Source organism: Acomys minous, assembly GCF_964271855.1.
Source record: "Acomys minous genome assembly, chromosome: 12".
Taxonomy (NCBI): Eukaryota; Metazoa; Chordata; class Mammalia; order Rodentia; family Muridae; genus Acomys; species Acomys minous.
The window spans coordinates 94941647-94963781 of record NC_140493.1 but is presented as its reverse complement, the minus strand read 5'-3'; the positions used below and the strand labels follow the sequence as shown (position 1 = coordinate 94963781).

The 22135-nt window shown below is 40.9% G+C and overlaps 1 protein-coding gene across 4 annotated transcripts; it reads right to left on the bottom strand.

The window, feature by feature from the left end:
- Positions 1 to 1921: 1921 nt before the first annotated feature.
- On the bottom strand, positions 1922 to 21316 carry MEIOC (meiosis specific with coiled-coil domain). 4 transcript variants are annotated; one of them, XM_084748039.1, is made up of 8 exons: positions 20953 to 21316; positions 20287 to 20421; positions 15340 to 15497; positions 13126 to 13230; positions 9101 to 9197; positions 7523 to 7657; positions 4184 to 4364; positions 1922 to 3651 (listed from the first exon to the last, which is right to left on the bottom strand). In XM_084748039.1, exons 1-8 carry the CDS (start codon positions 21016 to 21018, stop codon positions 3422 to 3424), a joined length of 1107 nt encoding a protein of 368 aa, XP_084604165.1. In that variant the 5' UTR covers positions 21019 to 21316; the 3' UTR covers positions 1922 to 3421. The 4 variants fall into 4 exon arrangements, with proteins under 4 accessions (XP_084604165.1, XP_084604162.1, XP_084604163.1 ...); XM_084748036.1 differs by having other exon boundaries at positions 9101 to 10973; positions 20953 to 21313; XM_084748037.1 differs by having other exon boundaries at positions 9101 to 10973; positions 21013 to 21312.
- Positions 21317 to 22135: the final 819 nt, after the last annotated feature.

Below are 22135 nucleotides of genomic sequence, written 5' to 3'. Positions count from 1 at the left end.
TTATTGTTCATGTGTGCTTACTAACCGACATACATAACTCTTTTAAAGAAAAATAAAACCATGGGCTAGGTTGAATGATGGATAAAGGCATGTGGTACCAATCCTGATGTCCACATTTGATCTTTAGGACTCACATGCTGAAGGAGAAACAAAAAGTTGTCCTCTGATCCCCTACACCTACTGTTGCTTATGTGTGCATGTACACAAATTTTTAAAAATAAGAAAAAGGGGATGGAGAGATATCTCAGAGGTTAAAAGCACTAACTGTTCTTCCAGAGGCCCTGAGTTCAATTCCCAGCAACCACATGGTGGCTCACAACCATCTATAGTGTGATCTGATGTCCTCTTCTGAGCTGCTGATGTACAAGTAGGCAGAGCACTGTATTCATAATAAATCTTTTAAAAAAATAAAAACATTTATTTGAATTAGAGAACATCACCTTTACCAGTTTAACTGCACATTTGGGGGGGAGGAGCAGGCATCTTGAACTCACAGAGATCTGCCTGCCTCTGCCTCTTGAGTGCTGGGATTAAAAGTGTGCGCCACCATGCCCGACTTCACTGCAGATTTTGTGATAAATTTTAAATATGTTTGCAAGATACAATTTAGAAGTATGTAAAAATCATCTAGTAGAGTGCTGTGGTTCCAGCACTGGGGAGGCAGGGGCAGTAGGATCACTGCCAGGCTGAGGACCACATAAATTCCAGGACAGCTAGGAAACCAAGAAGAAAGAATCCTGTGTACCAGTAGTTTTCAACCTTCCTGATGCTGTGACCCTGTAATACAGTTCCTCATATTGTGGTGACCCCCAACCATAAAATTCTTTTTTTTTTTTTTTTTGAGATAAAATTATTTTCATTGCTACTTCAAAACTGTAATTTTGCTGTTATGAATTATAACGTAAATATCTTTGGAGATAGAGGGTTTCCCAAGGGGTTGTGACTCACAGATTGAGAACTGCTGACCTATTCTATAGAAAAAAATTTCAATATAAAGCAAAATTTCAAAGACCTTGTGACAGGATTGCCCCAGCTGGTCTTTGTCATTTAGCTGAGGCTGGCCTTCAACTTCTGATCCTCCTGCCTCCACCTCCCAAGTTTCCCAAGTGTTAATTCTGTCTGTTTCATCTTGTATTCCGGGCTAGCTTTAAAAACATCACTAGCGGGGCTGGAGAGATGGCTCAGAGGTTAAGAGCACTGTCTGCTCTTCTGAAGGTCCCGAGTTCAATTCCCAGCAACCACATGGTGGCTCACAACCACCTGTAATGAGATCTGGTGCCTTCTTGTGGCAGGCAGGTACACATGTGGGCAGAATACTGTATAGATAATAAATCTAAAAACAAACAAACAAAGAAAAAAACATCACTAGCAGGGTTCAGTGGTGCATGTCTGTAATCCCAGCACTCTGGGAGGCAGAGGCAGGCAGATCTCTGTGAGTTCAAAGCCAGAACTCACTGGTCTACAAAGTGAGTCCTGGACAACCAAGACTACATAGAGAAACCCTGTCACAAAAAAAAAAAACACACACACACACACACACACAAAAAAAAAAACAAAAGCAACTGAAAACTTTGTCACTGATAATAGCTTTGACCTTCTGATCCTCCTGCCCTCACCATCCCCCCATGCCCCAATGCTGGGATTATAGTCACTCACCACACATGGTTTTATACAGTGCCCAGGAGCTAGCTGCCCAGGGTCTCCCCTGTGTTACATCCCCACAACCATCTATAATGAGGTCTGGTGCCCTTTTCTGGTGTGCAGGTATACATTGCAAGCAGAACACTATACATAGTAATAATAAATACATCTTTTTTAAAAACCAGGAAGGGCTTTTTTTCAGCTAAATGAAATTCATATGGTTTTCAGACATAAATACAATGTTAAAAATTAACACAAATGTAAAAAAATGAAACCAATATTTCAACAAAGTAATTTATTTTTTTCTTGAGAGGCTAAATTCAGTACAATATTTGTTTTCATAACATTCAACATGTTTTATGTCAAACTTAACCACTTTCTATGCAATGACTGTGGTCGGGTGGTCTATTTTATTTGACTACCCTCAATGTAATTCATTTGGTAGTTCTAAAGCATATCAGTGATCAAAATGTTTCTCCCTACAGTTACTCCTGCATCTCAATCAGTTTCTTCCGCACATCATCTAAAGAAAATTTATGTGGTGTGATTACACTCTTTTTTTTTTTTTAAATACCAGGATTTCTAAGCTAAGAAAAAAACACTAACATCAAAAACATCAGTGTTTCTAGTCAAGGATATTTCAATTAAATTTCATCAGTACATTATATTATAGTTTAACTCATGCTAGAAACTTTAAAACCCAAGATCTTCTGAGTCACATAATACCAACATTTCATATTAATGGATAAATTATTCGGGTTCTAATACAAAGATATTAAGTGATGAGAAACAGAAAAAGCCAAGCTTTCAAGTGTTCTTTTAAAAAATACAGAAGCAAACAAATTAACATAACTACACAAAATATACACTAACTAATTGCAAAACTAAACTAGTTAAAGATTAACCTAAAAAAAAAAAATACATTTTAGAACTTCGTGATACCCTCATTAAAGACAGCAAACTAAGGGTATTAAAACAAGAGTCATTATTTTAGTTACTAGGCATCAAGGCTAAAAGATCCAGATAAAGGAATGTTTTATTTTGATTCAATTAAATACTTTTAAAATTGGAAACATTTAATAATTGATAGTATAATTAAATTTAAAGAATATACACTAATGATTTGAACAGGTTTTATATTCAGTAACTTGCATGGTTTTCACACTGGCACTTTTATCACTAATTTAGGAGAATCAGATGCATTTCCCTCCATATACTTAGGCACTAAAATCTCAAATTTATAAATATGGTAGTATTTTAAATATTAAATTTTCACATGAATTTTGGGTTTATCCATGTTTTTCTTTGTTTCCTAGGTATTATCCAGTTTAGTAAGGAAAATACTTTTAAATCACAATCAAAACTTGTCTTGGTTACTAAACTGTAGCCATAATTGGGTTACAGTCACTTAGACTCATTATTTGGAATTATACTTACTAAGGCAGAACTAAATGAAACTTATCTCCTAGAAGAATTTCACATTTGCATTTACCTGCACTGAAGAATGGATTTAAGCAGTTTTTAGCTGTAAGGGGCTATTTAATTAAATAAACTTGCTATCTTTGACTACTCAGAACTTTACCTTTGAGTTCACTTTAACCTGTGTCTGAGTCATCCCAAGCAGATTTTTAAATAGAAGTTAGACTTCATTGAAGTATTAACTTTAAATCTGAAAGAAAATTAATGTACTGAAAGCTTGACAAGTTCATTAAAATTTTTTTTAGCACATCTTGATACATTTACTTATCAGCTTTTAACTCTTCCTTCTGCTGGCATTTCCTTAATGTTTACTTGTTTCACCTCTCTGGTTCATTGGATTGCTACTATTTATGCTTTCATGGACTTTATCTTCACAGTTTACTAAATCTTGGAAAGCCTTTTCCATGTCAGCTTGGCCTGCTGTACTTGCTGTTTTTGGCAAGGTCATCTGCAGTGCACACCATAGGGTAGTGCGTGCTTTTCGAGTAGCTACACACATCTCTTTAATTGCTGTAGCAAGAGCAAAAACATCTGTAAAATAAATAGAGTCATTTTTAGTTATTCACTTAAATACCCCTTATATCTTAAGCTCAGTACTGTTGCTATTAAACATCAAACATAATTTTTACAAAAATGGTGATGGCTAAGATTGTTAATTTTCTCTTTGATCTGTATAGCAATAACTATGCTTTGGTAAAAGAGACTCTTTTTTTTTGGAGACAGGGTTTCTCTGTGTAGCCTTGACTGTCCTGGACTCACTTTGTAGACCAGGCTGGCCTTGAACTCAGCGATCCACCTGCCTCTGCCTCCTAAGTACTGGAATTAAAGGCATGTGCCACCACGCCCGGGGAGACTCTATCTTAAACAGGTATTATAATTAATCAAATGCATAAAATTAACAAAAGAGAAAAACATTCTTTAGGAATAAATAGTGTGCTGATCATTTACTAGTTTCTTCTTTAGATAAGTGTTAATTTTAGAAATGTAATCTTTTAATCCCAGAATCTGATTTTATTACTATTGAAATTATCGCACAGCTTTAAGTTTTTATTAATATTTATACCTCTGTCATCCTGGCACCTAGGTACTCCTTGTCTTTGACGATTTGAAGCATTAACAATTTCATCCTTTCTTCGTGACTGTACTATGTGAATCGACTCCAAGTGTCTATCAAGAGCAGTAGAGATATTAGCATGAAGCGGAGAGCTTCGAAGGCGCTCCATTTTGCCTAGTAAAGTCACAACCTGAGGGAAACATTTAAACTTTGATAAGGCAAACAAGTCTTTAATGAAATATAGTAGAGACAAGAGCAACAATAATCATTCAATATTTAAACAAATGCTGACTGTGTCCTAACACTATGCTAGAGGAAAGAAACATGGAAAATCTTTTATGCCTGGCTGGTATATGTTAATTCTAAAAGTTTTAGTTGATTACTGAGAATAGTAATAAAAAAAATCAAATATCCAAACACATTAGTATCATTGACAGTCTAAGATCTGATATTGTTTTTTGGCAAGTAATAGCCCATAAGGTTATGGGTATGGGTGATACTAACCCAATATGGGAGGGAGTTTAGGGGATTAATATTTGCCCTACCTGAGATGAAACAATGGTATTTTAAAATGTGACAGGTATCTGTTTTTATTGACTGATAGCAGGTTAGAAAATACTGCCGTAATAATAATTATAGACCCAATAACAACATTTCTTAGGCCCTACTTTTAACTTAACCACAACATGAGAGCCTCTGAAGCTAAGTCATAGACAGTTCTGCAGACCTCTGTGGGTACTGAGAACCAAACTCATGTTCTTTGAAAGAGCAGGAAGCACTCTTAATCTATGAGCCATCTCTCCAGCCACACCTGTTAGTTTTAGGGCATCCATGACAATAAAGATTTAAATTTACATTGAAATGATATAAAGTATAATTGCCAAAACTGCTAATGAAAATCAGTGATTACAGGTATACACCACCATGCCTGGCTTATGTTGTGCTGGGGCATTGTGTGTGCTAGGACAAGCATTCTATCAACTGAGCTACGTTATTCCAGTGCCAGGAAAGTTCTGCAAATAGCAGAGTTCTGATCCCTACCATTCAGGTGAATCTTGGTAGCCTGCCTGCAGTCCCAGTGCTCCAGAGGCAGAGACAGGATCCCCTGGGCAAACTGGCTAGATAACACTAGCCAAACTGGGGAGCTGTAGGTTCAAGTGAGGGACCCTGCCTGAATACATATGGTGGAGTGTGAATATGGAAAACTCAATACCAACCTCTAGCCTCTACCAGGCATGTGCACACACATACATGTACACTCTCATATGTATGCCCACAGATGTAAAACACACACACATATATGCATGTATTCCACACTCCCATGCACGTGAAAAGCTGGGTATATTAAATTAGTGTAGGGAGTATGATTAACATGTTTCAAAATCTAAACAATGTAAAGAACTTTTAAATTAATCAACATGTGAATATCAAGTAAGTAAAATAATGATCACTGGGAACTAATTATTAATAAGTCTGTCCCAAGTGTTATTTTCCTCCCTTTGTACACCAGTCAGATCCTTGAGGGATAAACAGATGAGTGAAAGGAAAAAAAAACATGTAAAAACTCTAGTGAGCTAGAAATTGTTTCTTCTATTTTTGGTTGTGAGCCTAGCCTTTAATGGCTGAGCCATCTCTCCAGCCTGACATTATGTTTCAAAATAGAGGAGGGCCATAAGGGTAGTGGGGGTAAGTAAGAAAGACACATAGCTGATGTTTTTTTATCATGTGGAATCCAGGTGTAATGGCTACCACAAAAGCAGAGAGACTTGAAAGGAAAGAGGGACAAGAGAAGGTAATGGACAGGTGAAAAGCAAGGTGCAGTGAAATGTACTATGAAAATGTCATAATTTTTGTTTTTCTTTTTAAAAATGTACATGGGGTTATGTGCATGTAAGTGCAGGTACCCTTGGAGGCCATAATGGGGCGCTGTTGCTGGAGTTATGGGTGGTTGTGCTGCTGCTGAGGGCGCTGTGAGTCCTCTGCAAGAGCAGTACATGCTCTTAACTACTGAGTCACTGCTCCTACACTTATTTTTGTATGGCTGTGTGTATGTGGGTATATATATGCCATGACCAATTCGTAAAAATCAGAGGAGTTGGTTCTGTCCTTCCACTCACCACGTGGGTTCTAGGGATTGAATTTAGGTTGTCAGCCTTGGCATTAAGCACCTTTACTCATGGAGCCATCTTCCAGGCTTTTAAAAGTATTTTAAAGTGTTGGCTTTTTAGCCTGGCCCAGTGGTGTATGCCTGTAATCCCAGCACTCTGGGAGGCAGAGGCAGGTGACGTGAGTTTGAGGCCAGCCTGATCTACAAAGTGAGTCCAGGACAAACAAGGCTACAGAGAAACCCTGTCTCAAAAAACAAACAAACAAGCGAAAGTGTTGGTGTTCAAAAGCATTCTTTCTGAAAGGGTTAGTTCCTTTGCCAATGTGGATTTGAAAAGGAAAGTTTTTTTCTTTTTTCTTTTACTTTTTTTTTTTTAAGACAGTTTCTCTGTGTAGCCTTGGCTGGCCTGGACTCACTTTGTAGCCCAGGCTGACCTCAAACTCACAGACATCCACCTGCCTCTGCCTCCCAGAATTCTGAGATTATAGGCGTGCACTACTGTGCCCAGCTGGAATTTTTTAAATTAATAAAAAACATGCTATGGTCCTGGGAATGGAACTCAAGGTTTCACACATGTTATGGGTAAATATACCAGTGACTAACAACCATCTCTAGCCCACTCAAATTACTTATTAAATCACTAAAATGGAACTATTCTTGTCTTTTCCTAATATTCATCACAGTTATAGAACCAAACACGAGTGCATTTGAGCTGTGTTAGGAAGCTGGCTCAGTCAGTAAAGTGCTCGCTGAGCAATCATGAGAACCTGAGCTCAGATCCTCAGTACCGAACACCGTGCTGAGGATGTGGAAACAAGAACACCTAAGTCTTGCTAATGAGCTAGCCCAGACAAATCAGTGAGCTCCATCCAGGTTCAGTGAGACTCTGTCTCAAAAAACTAATGTACAAAGAAATTGAGGAAGGCCCTACTGTCCACCTGTGGCACACACACACAAATAGGCACACAAAAGATTTTTTTCAGCTAGATCGAAGTGGTTTTACTGTGTTTTTTTGTTTTGAGCCCAGGCTGTTCTCAGACTCATTAACAGAGCTGAGACTGGCCTTAAACTCTTGTTCCTCCTGTGTCTACTGGCCAAACGCTGGGATTTCACACATATACCATCACACCTGGCTATAAATGTGATATTAAAATCCTTCATGACTTTAACTTGTTGAAATTCTTCTACATTTTTATCAAGTAACTTTTAAAAGCCCATTATTGGATGTTTTTACAGCTTACTCTGGCTTGTTCTCGAAGTTCATCCACAATTAATCGATCAACTCTAGATGGATTGGAAGTCAGTCTTGGAATTGGAGTATTATTAGTACTGGATACTTTTTTCCCTGGATAATTCTTGGCAAGGGCTAATTCAGTCTGTGAAATATAATTTTTAGAGACTAGATTTAAAAACACGATTCACCTGTGAATAGTACTTTTCACAGCTCTCAGAAACAAACTTTTCCCTTTAAATATGAATTGTTTTGGTATCAAAAGACAAACAATATAAACCACATTTACATGCTAATTTGAAAGTGAAAACTGAAAAAAAAAAAAGACAATATAGACCACAGTACCATAATTTTTCTCACACTTATTATATATACTTTAACACTCTCCAACAGTTTAATACTAAAAAATCCATATAACCCAATAAGGAAGAAAATCTACCTCATAGGGGAAAAAAAATTGTTTCGGAGACTGGGTTTCTCAGTGTAGCCTTGTCTGTCCTGGGCTCGCTTGGTAGACCAGGCTGACCTCAAACTCACAGCAATCTGCCTGCCTCTATCTCCCTTAGTGCTGGGATTATGCGCCCTGCTCATAGGAAAATTTAAAAGAGAAGATAACTGTTTCAAAACTCTGATCTTCCAATCTTTAAGTAACCTAGTTAAGTGCTTATAACAATGAATTTAAATATGGTATAGTACAGAAGAGTTCAGCTTAGAAATAATACTCATAGACTGGGCACAATGCCGCACACCTTTAATCCTAGCATGTGGGCGGCAGAGGTAGTGGGATCTATCTCTGAGTTCAAGGCCAGCCTGATCTACAGATTTAGTATCAGGAAAGGCAAGGCTACACAGAGAAACCATGTCTCAGCCTGGCAGTGGTGGTGCACACCTTAAATCCCAGCACTTTGGGAGGCAGAGACAGGCGGATCTCTTGTGAGTTGGAGGGCAACCTGGTCTACAGGGTGAATCCAGGACAGCCAAGGCTACAGAGAAACCCTGTCTCAAAAATAGAGGGGGGGGGGGGCGGGAGGGGAGGGAGGGAGGGAGGGAGAGAGAGAGAGAGAGAGAGAGAGAAGAAACTATGTCTCAAACAACACAAAACAAACAAGAAAATTGGGTCTGGAGAGATGGCTCAGGGGTTAAGAGCACTAGCTGCTCTTCCAAAGATCCCAAGTTCAGCTGGGCCTAGTGGCCCACCCCTTTAATCTCAGCACTTGGGAGGCAGAGGCAGGCAGATTGCTGTGAGTTCAAGGCCAGCCTGGTCTACAAAGCAAGTCCTGGATGGCCAATCTAACATAGAGAAACCCTATCTCCAAAAACAAAAACCAAACCAAACCAAACCAAACCAAACCAAACCAAACCAAACCAAACCAACGATCCGAGTTCAATTCCCAGCAACCATATGGTGGTTCATAACCATCTATAATGAGATCTGGTGCCCTCTTCTGACCTGCAGGTGTACATGCAGGCAAAACATTGTGTATATTTAAGTCTTTAAAAAAAGGGAAAAAGAAAAAAAAAGCACTCTTAAATCAAACAAAGACAAGTGGATGAAACATAGTTACTTCTAAATGGATAATTCTGTTACCTTTTTTCTCTCCTTTTCTAATGCTCTCCATTGTTCATAGCACTCTTCTAGACGAATATGAAGCTCACTAGCTGGTCCGCTACGGGTTTTAATTGGTCTTTGAAATCCAAAAGTTGGTACAAAACCAGAAAAGGAATTATCACCATACATCATATCATTAAAATAAGGATATAAATGGCTTAGGTCATCATAAGAAAACAAATCATAGGAATCCAACAGTGGAACAACTGAATGGCCAAATGGGTGGGTAGATCTTAGGGAAAATCCATTTGAACCAAGTTGTTGAAAACCCTGATTATGTCGTAAATCTCCCATCATATAATTATTAGAAAAGCATGAAGCTGGTGTGCGATTCACACGGCTATTAATATTGCTGTCTCCACTTCCTTGTCTGTGGCTATTAAAATGACCCTGTGACTCTAACAGATCTTGGTATGTATTTTGAGGTAACCCATCAAAATGCTTTGGAATGTCCTCAGGATCATAATGTCCAGTTTGGGGCTTGGCTTGAAAATTATGTTTGTTTACATTTTCTATTATCCCATATTGTGAGGCTGAATAGTTATCACAAAATCCATTCGGCTGCTTTATTTTTTTCTCTGTAACTGATTCAAAGAGATTGTCTTCTCCAGTTTTTGTCAGTCCTTCCATGTGACCCACAGACTGAATCCTTTCTGCACCATTGTAACTAAAATCAAAACTAGAAAATGCTGAAGGGTTTTCTTGGCAATACTTCTGAAATAAATTGCCATTTGAGGTTAAATTCGTAGATGAGAGTTGAGGAAAGTCTGAAGAATGGTTTGAGCCTTTTGAGGCTGCACTTAAATGACTATTTAGTTTCATCAAGTTACCTTGATTTCGATATGGAATAGGAAGGTTATTTTTTGTTTGAACATTCATCCAAGTTGGTCTGCTTAAACTGATACCTCCTGAAGATGTTGCTGAATTTGACAATAAATTCACTGATTTAAAATATTCAGAGTTTAGGGGATCAGGCTTAGCAAACTGTTGCTTTTCGGTGACATTGGCAAAATCATTATTAGCTGGACAAGCTGTGTGAGGCTTTAGTCCATATTCTGATTTTAAGCTAAAATCAGCAGGGAATGTTGCTTCCTTTGCAAACTGTTTTTCTGTCAGATGTGGTGCTGTTTTTGGAAATGCAAAATTCTGCTGGTCAGATATTGTCTCCTCCAGTTTTTTCTGATTTGCTGGTTTAACTTGAAATAACTTCGTATAGGCATCTGCTTCCACAGTTGGTGTTTCAGGTGTGCCGTTGGCTAATTTTTTACCATCTTGGACACTAAAATTTGAACATTTGTTAAGCTTTGCCTTATTAGGATGAGCATATTCTGGGTATCTACAATAATCTGCATTTTCATTATATCTATTAAACTGGGAAAGAAATATCTCTGCCCTTTTATGCTGTAATGGTGTTTCAAGACCTTTAGCACATATTTTATCTCTTCCATAAGGGTAAGTATCAATTCCTGATTCTTTCATGATATCAGATAGACCAGTTTGTGGTGTAAAACAGTTTTTGATAAATGGATATTCATGGAAAGTTGCCTTAACTGTATCATTTGTCTGAATATTGTAACAATTAGAATGATCACTTCTTGAGAGGTACAACCATTGTTCTTCAAGGTCTAAGCCAGTATATCCATGATAAAGTTCATCTATTTTTTGTTGTGGTGTGAGATTACTATTATGCAGGTATTGCTTTTCCACTGCTGACACAGATTCACCACTATAAAAGGCTTGCTGAGAGATAGCTGTATCTATCGGCCTTTTGGTTTCTGTTAAGAGGTCATGGTGATCTACAAATCTGCTTGTGTTCATTGGCCAAACTGACTTTAAATTGGAGGAGCAGGTCCTAGAACAAGTAAACATATTTAATTACAATTTAAGTCGTAGAGATTTTATTTCCTCTGGAAACATTAGAAAAGAATAAAAAAATTTCTCTTACTCCATTTTACCATTTGCAAATCTTTCCCAACCCTTACTTATAAACTACCACTGTTTCCAAACAAGTCAATCATATGAAATGTGCTATCTGCTGTAAGAGTTGTGTGACAGATGTAGGTGAGGTAGTAAAAGACTGACCACATTTTTGATGGTGCTCTAAGATTACCAGCAGAACTGGAGAAGTCCCTTTGCCTTAGTGGCACAGCACAAGGCATTACTTATGTTTGTGGTGCTGATATAAACAAGCTTACTGCACTGCTAGTCTTTTAATAGTACAGGACACAGCTATGTGTAATAATAATATATAATATTAGGTTATGATAATGACTATTGCTGGTTTACACATTTATTCTGGTATAAAGTTTTTGTTTTTTGTTTTTTAGGTTTTTCAAGACAGGGTTTCTCTGTGTAACAGTCCTGGCTCCCCTGGACTTGCTTTTGTAGACCAGGCTGGCCTCCAACTCACAGTGATCTATCTGGCTGCCTCTGCCTCCCGAGTGCCAGGATTAAAGGCATGCACCATCACACCCGGCTTATACCAAAGTGCTTATATTTATTTTTATTGCTTTTAATTATATTTATGTGTATGTGTCTGTATGTGTGTGTCCAGTTCCCTCAGAGGCCAAAGGCATTAAATCCTCTGGCGCTGGAGATACAAGTTTTTGAGATGTCTCACATGGGTGCTGGAAAATGAACGTGGGATCTTTGGGAAAACAGCAAATACTCTTTTTTTTTAAAATTATTTATTTTTATGTACATTTGGTGTTTGGTCTACAAGAATGTCTGTGTAAGGGAGTTAGATCCACTAGAACTTGAGTTACAGACAGTTGTGAGCTGCCATGTGGGTACTGGGAATTGAATCTGGGGTCCTCTGGAAGAGCAGCCAATGCTCTAAACTGCTGAGTCATCTCTCCAGTCCCTAGCAAATACTCTTAACCACTGAGCCATCTTTCCAGCCCCTGTATATATTTTATTGCCTGTTTATTTTTAAAATAAATTAATTGTAAAATGGTCATTACACCAGCAGCAGTCTTGTGTTTTCTGTGGTTACACTGTCTCTTATTTCTCTGTCTATTGTTTGTATATTTGTAGACAGGGTCTTGCTATACAGCCAAAGTCAACTTCAAACCCTCTATGTATCCCAGGATGGCCTTCAACTCCAGATTGTACTTCCTCAGTCCAAACTGAAGTTACAGACACGTGCACCTACTCGGAGCATTTCATGGTTACTGTGTCTTTTGACCACATCAAGGAGCCACACTGAATGACTGACCTATACCATCTAGCTTTGGTAAGGACTCTGTTCTCACGACAGTGAGGTAGTGGAATGATGAATTTCTTGGATCTTGTCCCCATCATTAAGCAATGCATGACTATATGCATTTTAATTTTAATATTTTCACCATACATTTCCAAAAGTCATCAACCAAGGCCCGGGGTGGGTAACTTTAGGGTCTTACATGAATTGTTTATACTAAGCATATAGCAAGTTTTTCCTTGGAATAGTTTATATAATTCAAAAGTATGTTGACCACATTTTTTAATGAAAAAAGATGTTTTGTTTAAAATATTTTCAAAGCTAAGGTATTTTAACTGGCTAAACCTGTATGGCATACTTTCTTATTGATTGATAGGACACTTGGGTAATAGGTCTTCCACACCCAAATGAAACAATTAAGACATTTTAAAATCTCTACTGTATTAATAAAATCCATATGTATTTCTGCAATGAATAATGAGTTTCATCCTTCGAGGTCTGAATTTAAAGGTTCTTAGAACTTATTTTCTTTAAGCCAAACTTCAGCTCATGAACTCAAGGGAAATAACTATGAAGCATGCAAGAACATTTTTTCAAATCAAAGTGCTTAAGCAAATAGAACCTTAGGCTGAACTTCTAAATGTACGGCAAGTACTTTGGCAAAATCAAGGCTCCTACAAACAAATATCTGAAAATATCTATTATCCTATGATCTATTGTTAAATAAAAATAAACATTAAACAACACGGTAACCTAGTATATGTCTAAAGTCCATTACACACTCTAAAGCTTTTATACTAACCCTTCAGCAAAATGTGGCTGCGACTTATCCTGTTCTTCCAAAATGTTAGACACAAGTCCATATAAGTCAGTTTCACTGCCATAGTCATTTCTTTCGGTCTGAACCCTAAAAGTAAATAACATATGTAAAATATCTTACTTATTAAAACATATTCCCTTTAAAAAAGGGGGGGAGGGGCTGGAGAGATGGCTCAGTGGTTAAGAGCACTGTCTGTTCTTCCAGAGGTCCTGAGTTCAATTCCCAGAAATCACATGGTGGCTCACAGCCATCTATAATGTGATCTGATGCCCTCTTCTGGCCTGCAGGTGTACATGCAGGCAGAGCATTCTATATATAATAAATCAATCTTTTTTAAAAAAATCAATTTCTCCTCCCATATTACACATTCCATTCTTTTTATTTTTATTCATTTTTCTTTTGTGGTGCCTAGATGAAACCCAGGACCTCATGCATGCTGGACAAGTGCTCTAGCATTATACTACATTCCCATCCCCTGTATCATCTTTTCTGTAAGATATTTAGACTGACTTTATACATCATTTCAAACAAGAAAAAGACAAGAACATTTTCTATTTAGAATATCATCTACTGCTGGGCATGGTGGCGCACGCCTTTAATCCCAGTACAGTACCTGGGAGGCAGAGGCAGGTGGATCACTGTGAGTTCGAGGCCAGCCTGGTCTACAAAGCAAGCCCAGGACAACCAAGGCTACACAGAGAAACCCTGCCTCGAAAAACAAAACAAAAATCTGCTTACCTCTTACTTCTCTATAACATATGCTATTAGTTTTAAGTAACTATGATATAAATTTCTGACCTGCAGTGTTACAGAAATGCTTAGAAGCACACCTGAAAGCATGCCCAGTCCAATTACACATCATTCTAAATCTGCTCAGTTTTTTCCATTTGTTATTTGAAAACCAAATGAAGCTAGGCATGGTGACACACCCCTTCAGTGCTGGCACTCACAAGGCAGAGGCAAGCAGATCTATGACTTTGAGTGAGGTTAGCATGGTCTACACAGTGATTTCCAGGCCAGCCAAGGCTACAAAATAAGATACTCACAAAACCAAAGCAACTAAACAAACAAGAAAGAACCAAAAGAACCACAACATTATGAAACTGCTGCTCTATTTTTGTGACTCTTACATTAAATACTGAATAAGAAGATGAAATGTGACATGGTCATTGCAGACATGTAAAATTCACAGTTGTCCATTAAATATAGTAGTTTGTGGGCTATCTTTATATCATTACCAAGCAGTGACTAAGCTGCAGTCAGTCGGAAATTCTACACAGCAACTAATAGTGTCTAATACAGTGGGGTTCTCAACCTGTATCTGAATGACCTTTCACAGGGTATCATCTAAGACCTTTGGAAAACACAGGTATTTTCATAATAATTCATAACATGGCAGAATTACAATCATGAAGTAGCAACAAAAATAATTGTATGGTTAGAAGTTACCATGAGGTACTATAATTAAGGGTCACAGCAATAGGAAGTTGATAACTGCTTGTCTAATACATGAATAGAGAGATACAAACACTTAAAAAATTACTGTCTTCTTTTACTTCTTCTATTTTTAAAAACCGATTATTTCCTAAATGTAACATTTTGATGTTTTAAAGCATAACTTCTAAACAAGGCATGGTGGCACATATCTATAATTCCAGCACTCAGAAAGCTGGAGCAGGAAAATGACTGCAAATTTGAGCCTAGGAAGGGCTACATATGAAATCTCTTTTTTTTTTTCTTTTTTAAAAGTTTATTTACGGGGCTGGAGAGTTGGCTCAGTGGTTAAGAGCACTGCCTGCTCTTCCAAAGGACCCAGGTTCAATTCCCAGCACCCACATGGCAGCTCACAACTGTCTGTAACTCCAAGATCTGACACCCTCACACCAATGCACATAAGTTAAAATTAAATAAAATATTTTTTTAAAAAAGTTTATTTACTATGTACACAGTACATAGTGTACACTTTCATACCAGAAGAGGGCATGAGATCACATTATAGATGGTTGTGAGCCACCATATGGTTGCTGGGAATTGAACTCAGCACCTCCAGAGGAGCAGCCACAGTGCTCTTAACCGCTGAGCCATCTCTCCAGCCCCCACAATATTAAAAGAGAAAAGGTAGACATGTAGTATGCTTTGATCCCTACAAACTCAGACTTTAAAAACTCGTTTCGCTTGAGAAACTTATTAATTTACCTGTTCTTTACACTGATCTGAGAACTAGAAGGTTGTTTAATGTCGTCTCCATAAGTAGACCATGGTGCATAGAAGAGCGAGGAGTCTATAGAATTTGCATACTCTGTTGATGAAGAGAGTGGAGTACAGGTCTGCCTTAGGTCTACGTTGTCTTCGTTCTAAAAATTTAAAGAAATATTTCTACATTAGAGAGATAAAAATTTCACTTATTAGAGAGTATTAGCAAAATAAAATATTAATGAAGGTGTTAGGTGTTGGGATAACAACATTCAAATCTAGGATGTAATTAGTTTAGCAATTCAAGAACTCCGTCAAAAGCTTGAATGTAAACATCTGCAGGCCATTACAATCTGCTGCAATGCCTAAATTCTGTTACAGCACTGAAGCTGAAGTAATTACAGACAATATATAAACAATGAACATGGTTGTGTTGCAATAAACTTTTATGTACAAAAAGTTGCTGATCAGATCTACAGCTTTTGTTAAAGATATATCAAGTCTCCATTAATAGCTCCCTTATATTAGAAAAAAGGGGAGCAGCCAGTGAGAAGGCTTCAGTGAGTAAAGGTGCTTGTCACCAAGCCTGATGAGTTTCCAACTCCTGGAACCCACATGGTGGAAGGAGAACCAGCTCCTTCTAGCTGTCCTTGGACCTCCACATGTGCCACAGCCACAGTGCCCTGTCTCTTCCTCAACAAAATGATAAAAGTAATCTTTTTTTGGGGGGGAGGCTGTTTTCTAGACAGGGTTTCTAGACAGCTTTGGCTGTCAGAATTCACTCTGTAGACCAGGCTGGCTGAGAACTCACATCCATCCGCCTGCCTCTGCCTCTTAAATGCTAGGATTAAAGCCATGCACCACCACTGCCCAGTTAATGCAGTCTTTTCTAATTCGTAAAGGTAGGAGCAGAGAGCTGGCTCAGAGGGTAAAAGTGAAAGCTCATGAAAGTCTGATGACCTGAGTTCTATCACTGGAGCCCATAATGGAAGGAGAGAACTCCAAAAGTTGTCCTCTGACCTCTATGTGTATGCCATGGAATGTGTTCACTTATACTCACACATACACATCATAACACAATAATTTTAATTTAAAGGTTATTTTAAGTTAAAAACAATAGAAGTAGGCATCATTCCCTTCATTACTGACAGCCATAATTGATGTAGTTTTAATGTTTTAAACACAGAGACTTTAAACACAGAGACCACAGTGAATACTAAATGATATTATTTTTTAAGTTTTTTATTATTATATATACAGTGCTCAGCTTGCACACACACCTGCAGGTCAGGAGAGGGCACCAGATCTCACTATAGATGGTTGTGAGCCACCATGTTGTTGCTGGGAATTGAACTCAGGACCTCTGGAAGAGCAGTCAGTGCCTTTAACCGCTGAGCCATCTCTCCAGTCCAAGTGATATTATTTTAAGTAAATTATACACAAAATTCACTTTTTCCCCCTAGACAGGATCTCCTGTAGTCCAGGGTGGCCTTAAACTCATCAGGAATGGCCTAAAAATTTTGATCTGCCTCTATCAGGTGCTAGTATTTTAGGTGGGCACTACCTTTACAAAATTTATTCAATGAAAAACATACAATTAGCTGGGCTCAGTGACACATGCCTGTGATCCCAGCACTCAGGGAGGCAGAACAGGCCGATTTCTGTGAGTTCAAGGTCAGACTGGTCTACAAATTGAGTCTAGGACAGCCAAGGCTACAGAGAAACTTTGTCTTGAAAAACAAAAACAAAACCTAAAACCAATAATAATAATAATAATAATAATAATAATAATAATAATAATAATAATAATAGAAAAGAAAACCATATAATTATGTAAAAATCGTTAATTTTCATAGAAATTCCACGTTATTTGTTAACCAAGGAAACAAGTATTATCTCTCTGTTGTTGAGACAGAGTCTTACTCTAGCTCAGGCTAGCTTGCAACTAACTTTATAGCCCACGCTGGACTTGAACTCACAGCAATCCTCCTGCCTCAGATTCCTAAACACTGGGATTATAGGCAGAGCCCAACCTGGCTTCTCTATTTTAAAAACAAAGAAACTGGGTCTAAGAATATAGCTTAGTGGGCTGGGCATGGTGGCGCATGCCTTTAATCCCAGCACCCATGAGGCAGAGACTGGTGGATTGCTGTGAGTTCGAGACCAACCTGGTCTACAAAGCAAGTCCAGGACAGCCAAGGCTAACACAGAGATACCCTGTCTCGAAAAACAAAAACAAACAAACAAACAAAAAACAACAACAACAAAGAATATAGCTCAGTGACAGAACACTATCACAAAAAACAAGACAAAAAAACAAGGTTATAGATTAATCAGCAAATACATGACAAAATTAAGCCAAAAATCAAGATCTTACTCCTAACCAAGGGCCTTTTTCACAATTTTAAAATTTTGAGCCTACTTTGTAATTCCGCGAGGTACTGAAAAAAATATAAAAAATAAACATTATCATCTCTTTGGAAATTTTAAACCTAGTACTGCAATTAGAAGGAAATACAAGGAACTGAGTGTGACAGCACTTATCTGTAATCCCAGCACTTGTGAGATGGAGGCAGGAGGGTTAGTTCAAGGTTAGCCTCAGCTATACCATGAGTTCAAGACCAGCTTGTCCAGTATAAGACCCTGTCTCAAAAACTAAAAATGACCTTAAACTTCTGATCATCTCCCGCTACTTCCTCAGCACGAGGATTATGGTTTTATGCCACCATACCCTGTGTAAGCAATGCTAGGGATCATACTCAAGAGCTTTGTACATGCTAGGTAAGCACTCTACCAACCAAGCTATACCCACAACCCAAGGACCTAATTTTTTTTTGAGACAGGGTTTCTCTGTGTAGCCCTGGCTGTCATGGACTCAATTTGTAGACCAGGCTGGCCCGGTATAGCACCTAATTTTTGATAAAACAACCAACTACAATAATATGGTGATAAATATATACATGCTTTCCTGTTACATTTTTATGAGTTTGGCAGTATATAAATATTTGAGCAAATGCTAATTATACTGCTTAAATACTTCATATAAATAAAATAAATAGAATTAGTCCCAAATAAATTTTAGTAGAAAGATAACCACAGGCAATAACAGAAAAGTCTGGTCTTGGGAGTGAAAAGATTGGACTCAGTTGTCAGGCACTTGTTTAGCATATACAAAACTCTCAGTTCAAACCCAGCATCCTTTAACCTGGGCATAGTGGCCACACCTGTAATCTTAGCGCTACAGAGATGGGCGTGGTGGCGCACACCTTTAATCCCAGCACTCGGGAGGCTGAGGCAGGCGGATCCCTGTGAGTTCGAGGCCAGCCAGGTCTACAAAGTGAGTCCAGGACAGCCAAGGCTGTTACACAGAGAAACTTTGTCTCAAAAAAACAAAAAACCAAACCAAGCCAAACTAAAACCAAACCAAACCAAAACAACAACAACAACAACAAAAAAACAAAAATAAAAAAAGGAAGAGGAGAAGAATAAGGATAAGAGGAAGAAGAGAAGGACAAGGACGACGAGGAGGAGAAGCAGGAGGAGGAGGAGAAAAGACTACAGAGAGAGTTCCAGGACAGCCAGAGCTACATGGAGACACCCTGTCTCGAGGAAAAAAAAAAAAAAAAAGTAAATTCCCTGACGAGCTAGGGAACTGCTCCCCCACATAGGCTGTGTAGACTTGGAGTTTGGCCCACAAACCATAAAATAAGGAAAAATCTTTTTGGGGTATGAAAATATCACCCGGTGGTTTAGAGCACTGGATGCCCTTCCCTCACTGTTATTCAATGGTGACTCAAAACTGCCTCTAACTCCAATTTCAGGGGATGTGGCGCCCTCTTCTGGTCTCCGGATGTAGTGCACAAACACACATGCCGGCAAAACTGCCATACATAAAATAAAAAAAAGTAGTTCCCCCGCCCCTGTTTTTTTTTTTTTTTTTTTTTTTTGAGATAAAGGTTTCTCCTTGTAACCCTGGATGTCCTGGAACTTGCTTTGAAGACCAAGTTGGTCTCACAGAGATCTGCCTGCCTCTGCCTCCCCAAGTGCTGGGATTGCAGGTGTGCGCTACCACTGCCTGGCTTTTATTTATTTATTTTTAATTAATTTATTCAGATTACACCTCAATTGTTATCCTATCCCTTGTATCCTCCCGTTCCTCCCTCCTCCGCCTGGCTTTAAGAAAAAGAAAAGAAAAGAAAAGCCAGCATAGTGGCCAACGCCTGTAAATCCCAGCACTCAGAAGACAGAGGCAGGCGTATCTCCATGAGTTCGAGGCCATCCTGGTTTACAGAGGGCACTCGAGGACAGCCAGGGCTGTTACACAAAGAAATCCTGTCTCAAAAAACAAAACAAAAATATTTTCAAAGCCAAATGTGTCTTATGAGAACTCTATTTAAAATGTTTTCCTTTGGGCCAGTCAGATGGCGTAGGGGATGTGTGTTGGCGCGGGGTGGGGGGGTGGGGGGGGGTGGAGGGTGTTGCTTGCCGCCAATCCTGAGGCCCTGAGTTCAAACCCCCAGGACCCACATGGTAGAAGGCGAGAACTGACTCTGGAAAGTCCTCTGATCTCCACATGTATGCCATGACACGTTTCCATCCTCCTCAGCCCAGAAGAAAAAAAAAATATATTCTATGTAGACCAAGCTAAATGTAATTAAAAATAAAATAAAAAATAAAAATAAAAAACCCAAAAAACACCACACCCATGTCGTCCTGCCCCGCCCCCTCCTGCTTTCTGGTTCTGACTGCGGAGTTCTTTCGACACAGACGGGGCTGGAGGTGCGGTTCTGCTGTACAGCGCGTAGCTTGCTCCCAGGTCCAGGGTTTGAGCTAGAGCCCTGGGGTGGGGTGAGGGTGGGAGGGGGCGGGGCAGGGTGGGCCGGGGGAGGGGTGGGGGTGGGGGGGTAGGAGAAGGGGGCGGGGAGCAAAGCGTTGGGTTTGTCAATGGACCTGCGATTTGTAGCAATCATAGAAGGACGCAGAGCCGGTCAGCATCATGCTATTGAATACATCGGATAATCTGCTGCTGGCGTCGACGCTGAGGTTCCAGCAACGATTCGCACTTCCACGGAACGCCACCTTCGGCTGCTCGGACGGGACGGGAACAAGGAAACGCGAGGTCATCGCGCAGCACTTGCGGGGGGCGGGGGGTGGGGAGGAACACACCAACTTGGGGTTCCCCCCCCCCTCACCCCGCAACCCCGGTTCCTCTTCAAGCCCTCCTCCCCGCTGCGCACCAGCTCCGAGCCGCGGCCCTCGACGGCGCCCGCCTGACAGACGCCAGCAGGTGCAGGCCACAGCCTCCGCGCCATAGCGCCCCGTCGACAGGCTGCGGGAGGAGGTGGCGTCGTCTCCGCCACCCAGGCCGTCGTCACCGTCAGCTACCACCCCCCCCCCCGGCAGGCCCCCCCCCCCGCTTCCTCACCCGCGGACATGTCGGGGTTCCCCCGACCCGCGCGACCAGCCCTCTCCCGCGGGCACCCACTGTCCCTCCCCACCCGACACCCCCCCCCTCGGTCCGTCCCCCCCCCCCCGCCCCACGGCCTCCTGAAAAGAAGCATGCAGACGGACGCGTCTCTCCCGGGTCGCCATCCTCGAAGCCCCCCCTCCAGTTACCTCAGGTCCCTCCCTCAGGCCTTGGGGGTGACGGGGCCGGCAGGTGTCTCCGCCGCTCACCTCCATGAGTGGGGGGTGCCCCCCAAGCTCCTCCTGGACTTAGCTACAGCTCCCCGGGGGTACGGGGATGAGGGGAGGACGTCGAGGCCCAGCTCCCTCAGCCCGCACCCCACCGCTGCCGCAAGCCGCCCTCGGCGCTGCCTGGAGCCCGTCTGTGGATGGCGGAGGGGTGGGGGGGGGCGGCGGCGGGGGCGGGGAGGGGGGCGGGCGGCGAGCCGAGAGGGTGCGACGGAGAAGAGGCCGTTACATGGCTCTCCGTGGGCTCGCGACCAGGCACCGGCCGCCGGCGCCCCGCCCCGCCCACGCCTCGATGGCCCTTCATCGCGCAGCCCTCATTGGCCCGCTGCCCAGCCAATGAGCAGCCGCCTCCAGGGTCTGTTACCCCCCCCTCCCTCAGGCTCACCCCCCCCTCCACCCCTGGGCCCCACCCCCACTCGGCTGAGAGCGGTTAGCCGACTTCGCGCTAGGGTTTGCTTCAGGTCGCGGCTGAGAGTTTTCTTTTCCCGCTCAAAGTAAGCTCGCTCGGGATTGGCCAGACTGGAGGAGCACCGGCCCGCTGATTGGCTGACGGGAGGGCGCGCGCCTAACTGGCTTGGGAGCGCCGGCTTGGAAGATTAGGGAAATTGCACAGCAACTAGCCGGTGACCCTAGCGCCCTCGGCGGCGACCCACCGCGCTCCATGCCAACATCTTCGTTTTGTGTCTTGGTCTCCTTCCCCCCTCACAGTTCCCAGAATTCCGCGGAGCCGCCAGCCCGAGAGACTGTTGTAACCTTTCTCAGAGGGTAAAGAAAAGAAACCCTTGTAGGGTTACATGAAGGGGGAAAAAAAAAAAAAGAAAGCTGCCCCCTGTCCTAGGTTTAGGTTTTCCTTTGGGTATTAAATGTGAATGTGACTTTTGATTTTATTTTAATTTTTTCCGAGTCAGGGTTTCTCTTGGTTGGCCTGGACTCACAGAGATCTGCCTGTCTCTGCCTCCCGAGTGCTGGGATTACCACCGCGCCCAGCTCGAATGTGACATTTTTTAAACGTCACCCTGAATTTGTCTTTTTGTGGGATGTGTGTGTGTGTTGGGGGTGTTGTTTGTTTGTTTGGGTTTTGTTTTTGTTTTTTAAAGCTATTCTG

Excerpts from the sequence above, each read along its gene's own strand:
- MEIOC (XM_084748036.1), bottom strand. The coding sequence starts at position 21,018 with ATGGAGGTGAGCGGCGGAGACACCTGCCGGCCCCGTCACCCCCAAGGC. Across the intron at positions 4,365-7,522 it reads AACTTCGAGAACAAGCCAGA|GTTGTGACTTTACTAGGCAA; the intron begins GTAAGCTGTAAA and ends TGTTTCCCTCAG. Across the intron at positions 3,652-4,183 it reads TAGGTGCCAGGATGACAGAG|ATGTTTTTGCTCTTGCTACA; the intron begins GTATAAATATTA and ends TTTATTTTACAG.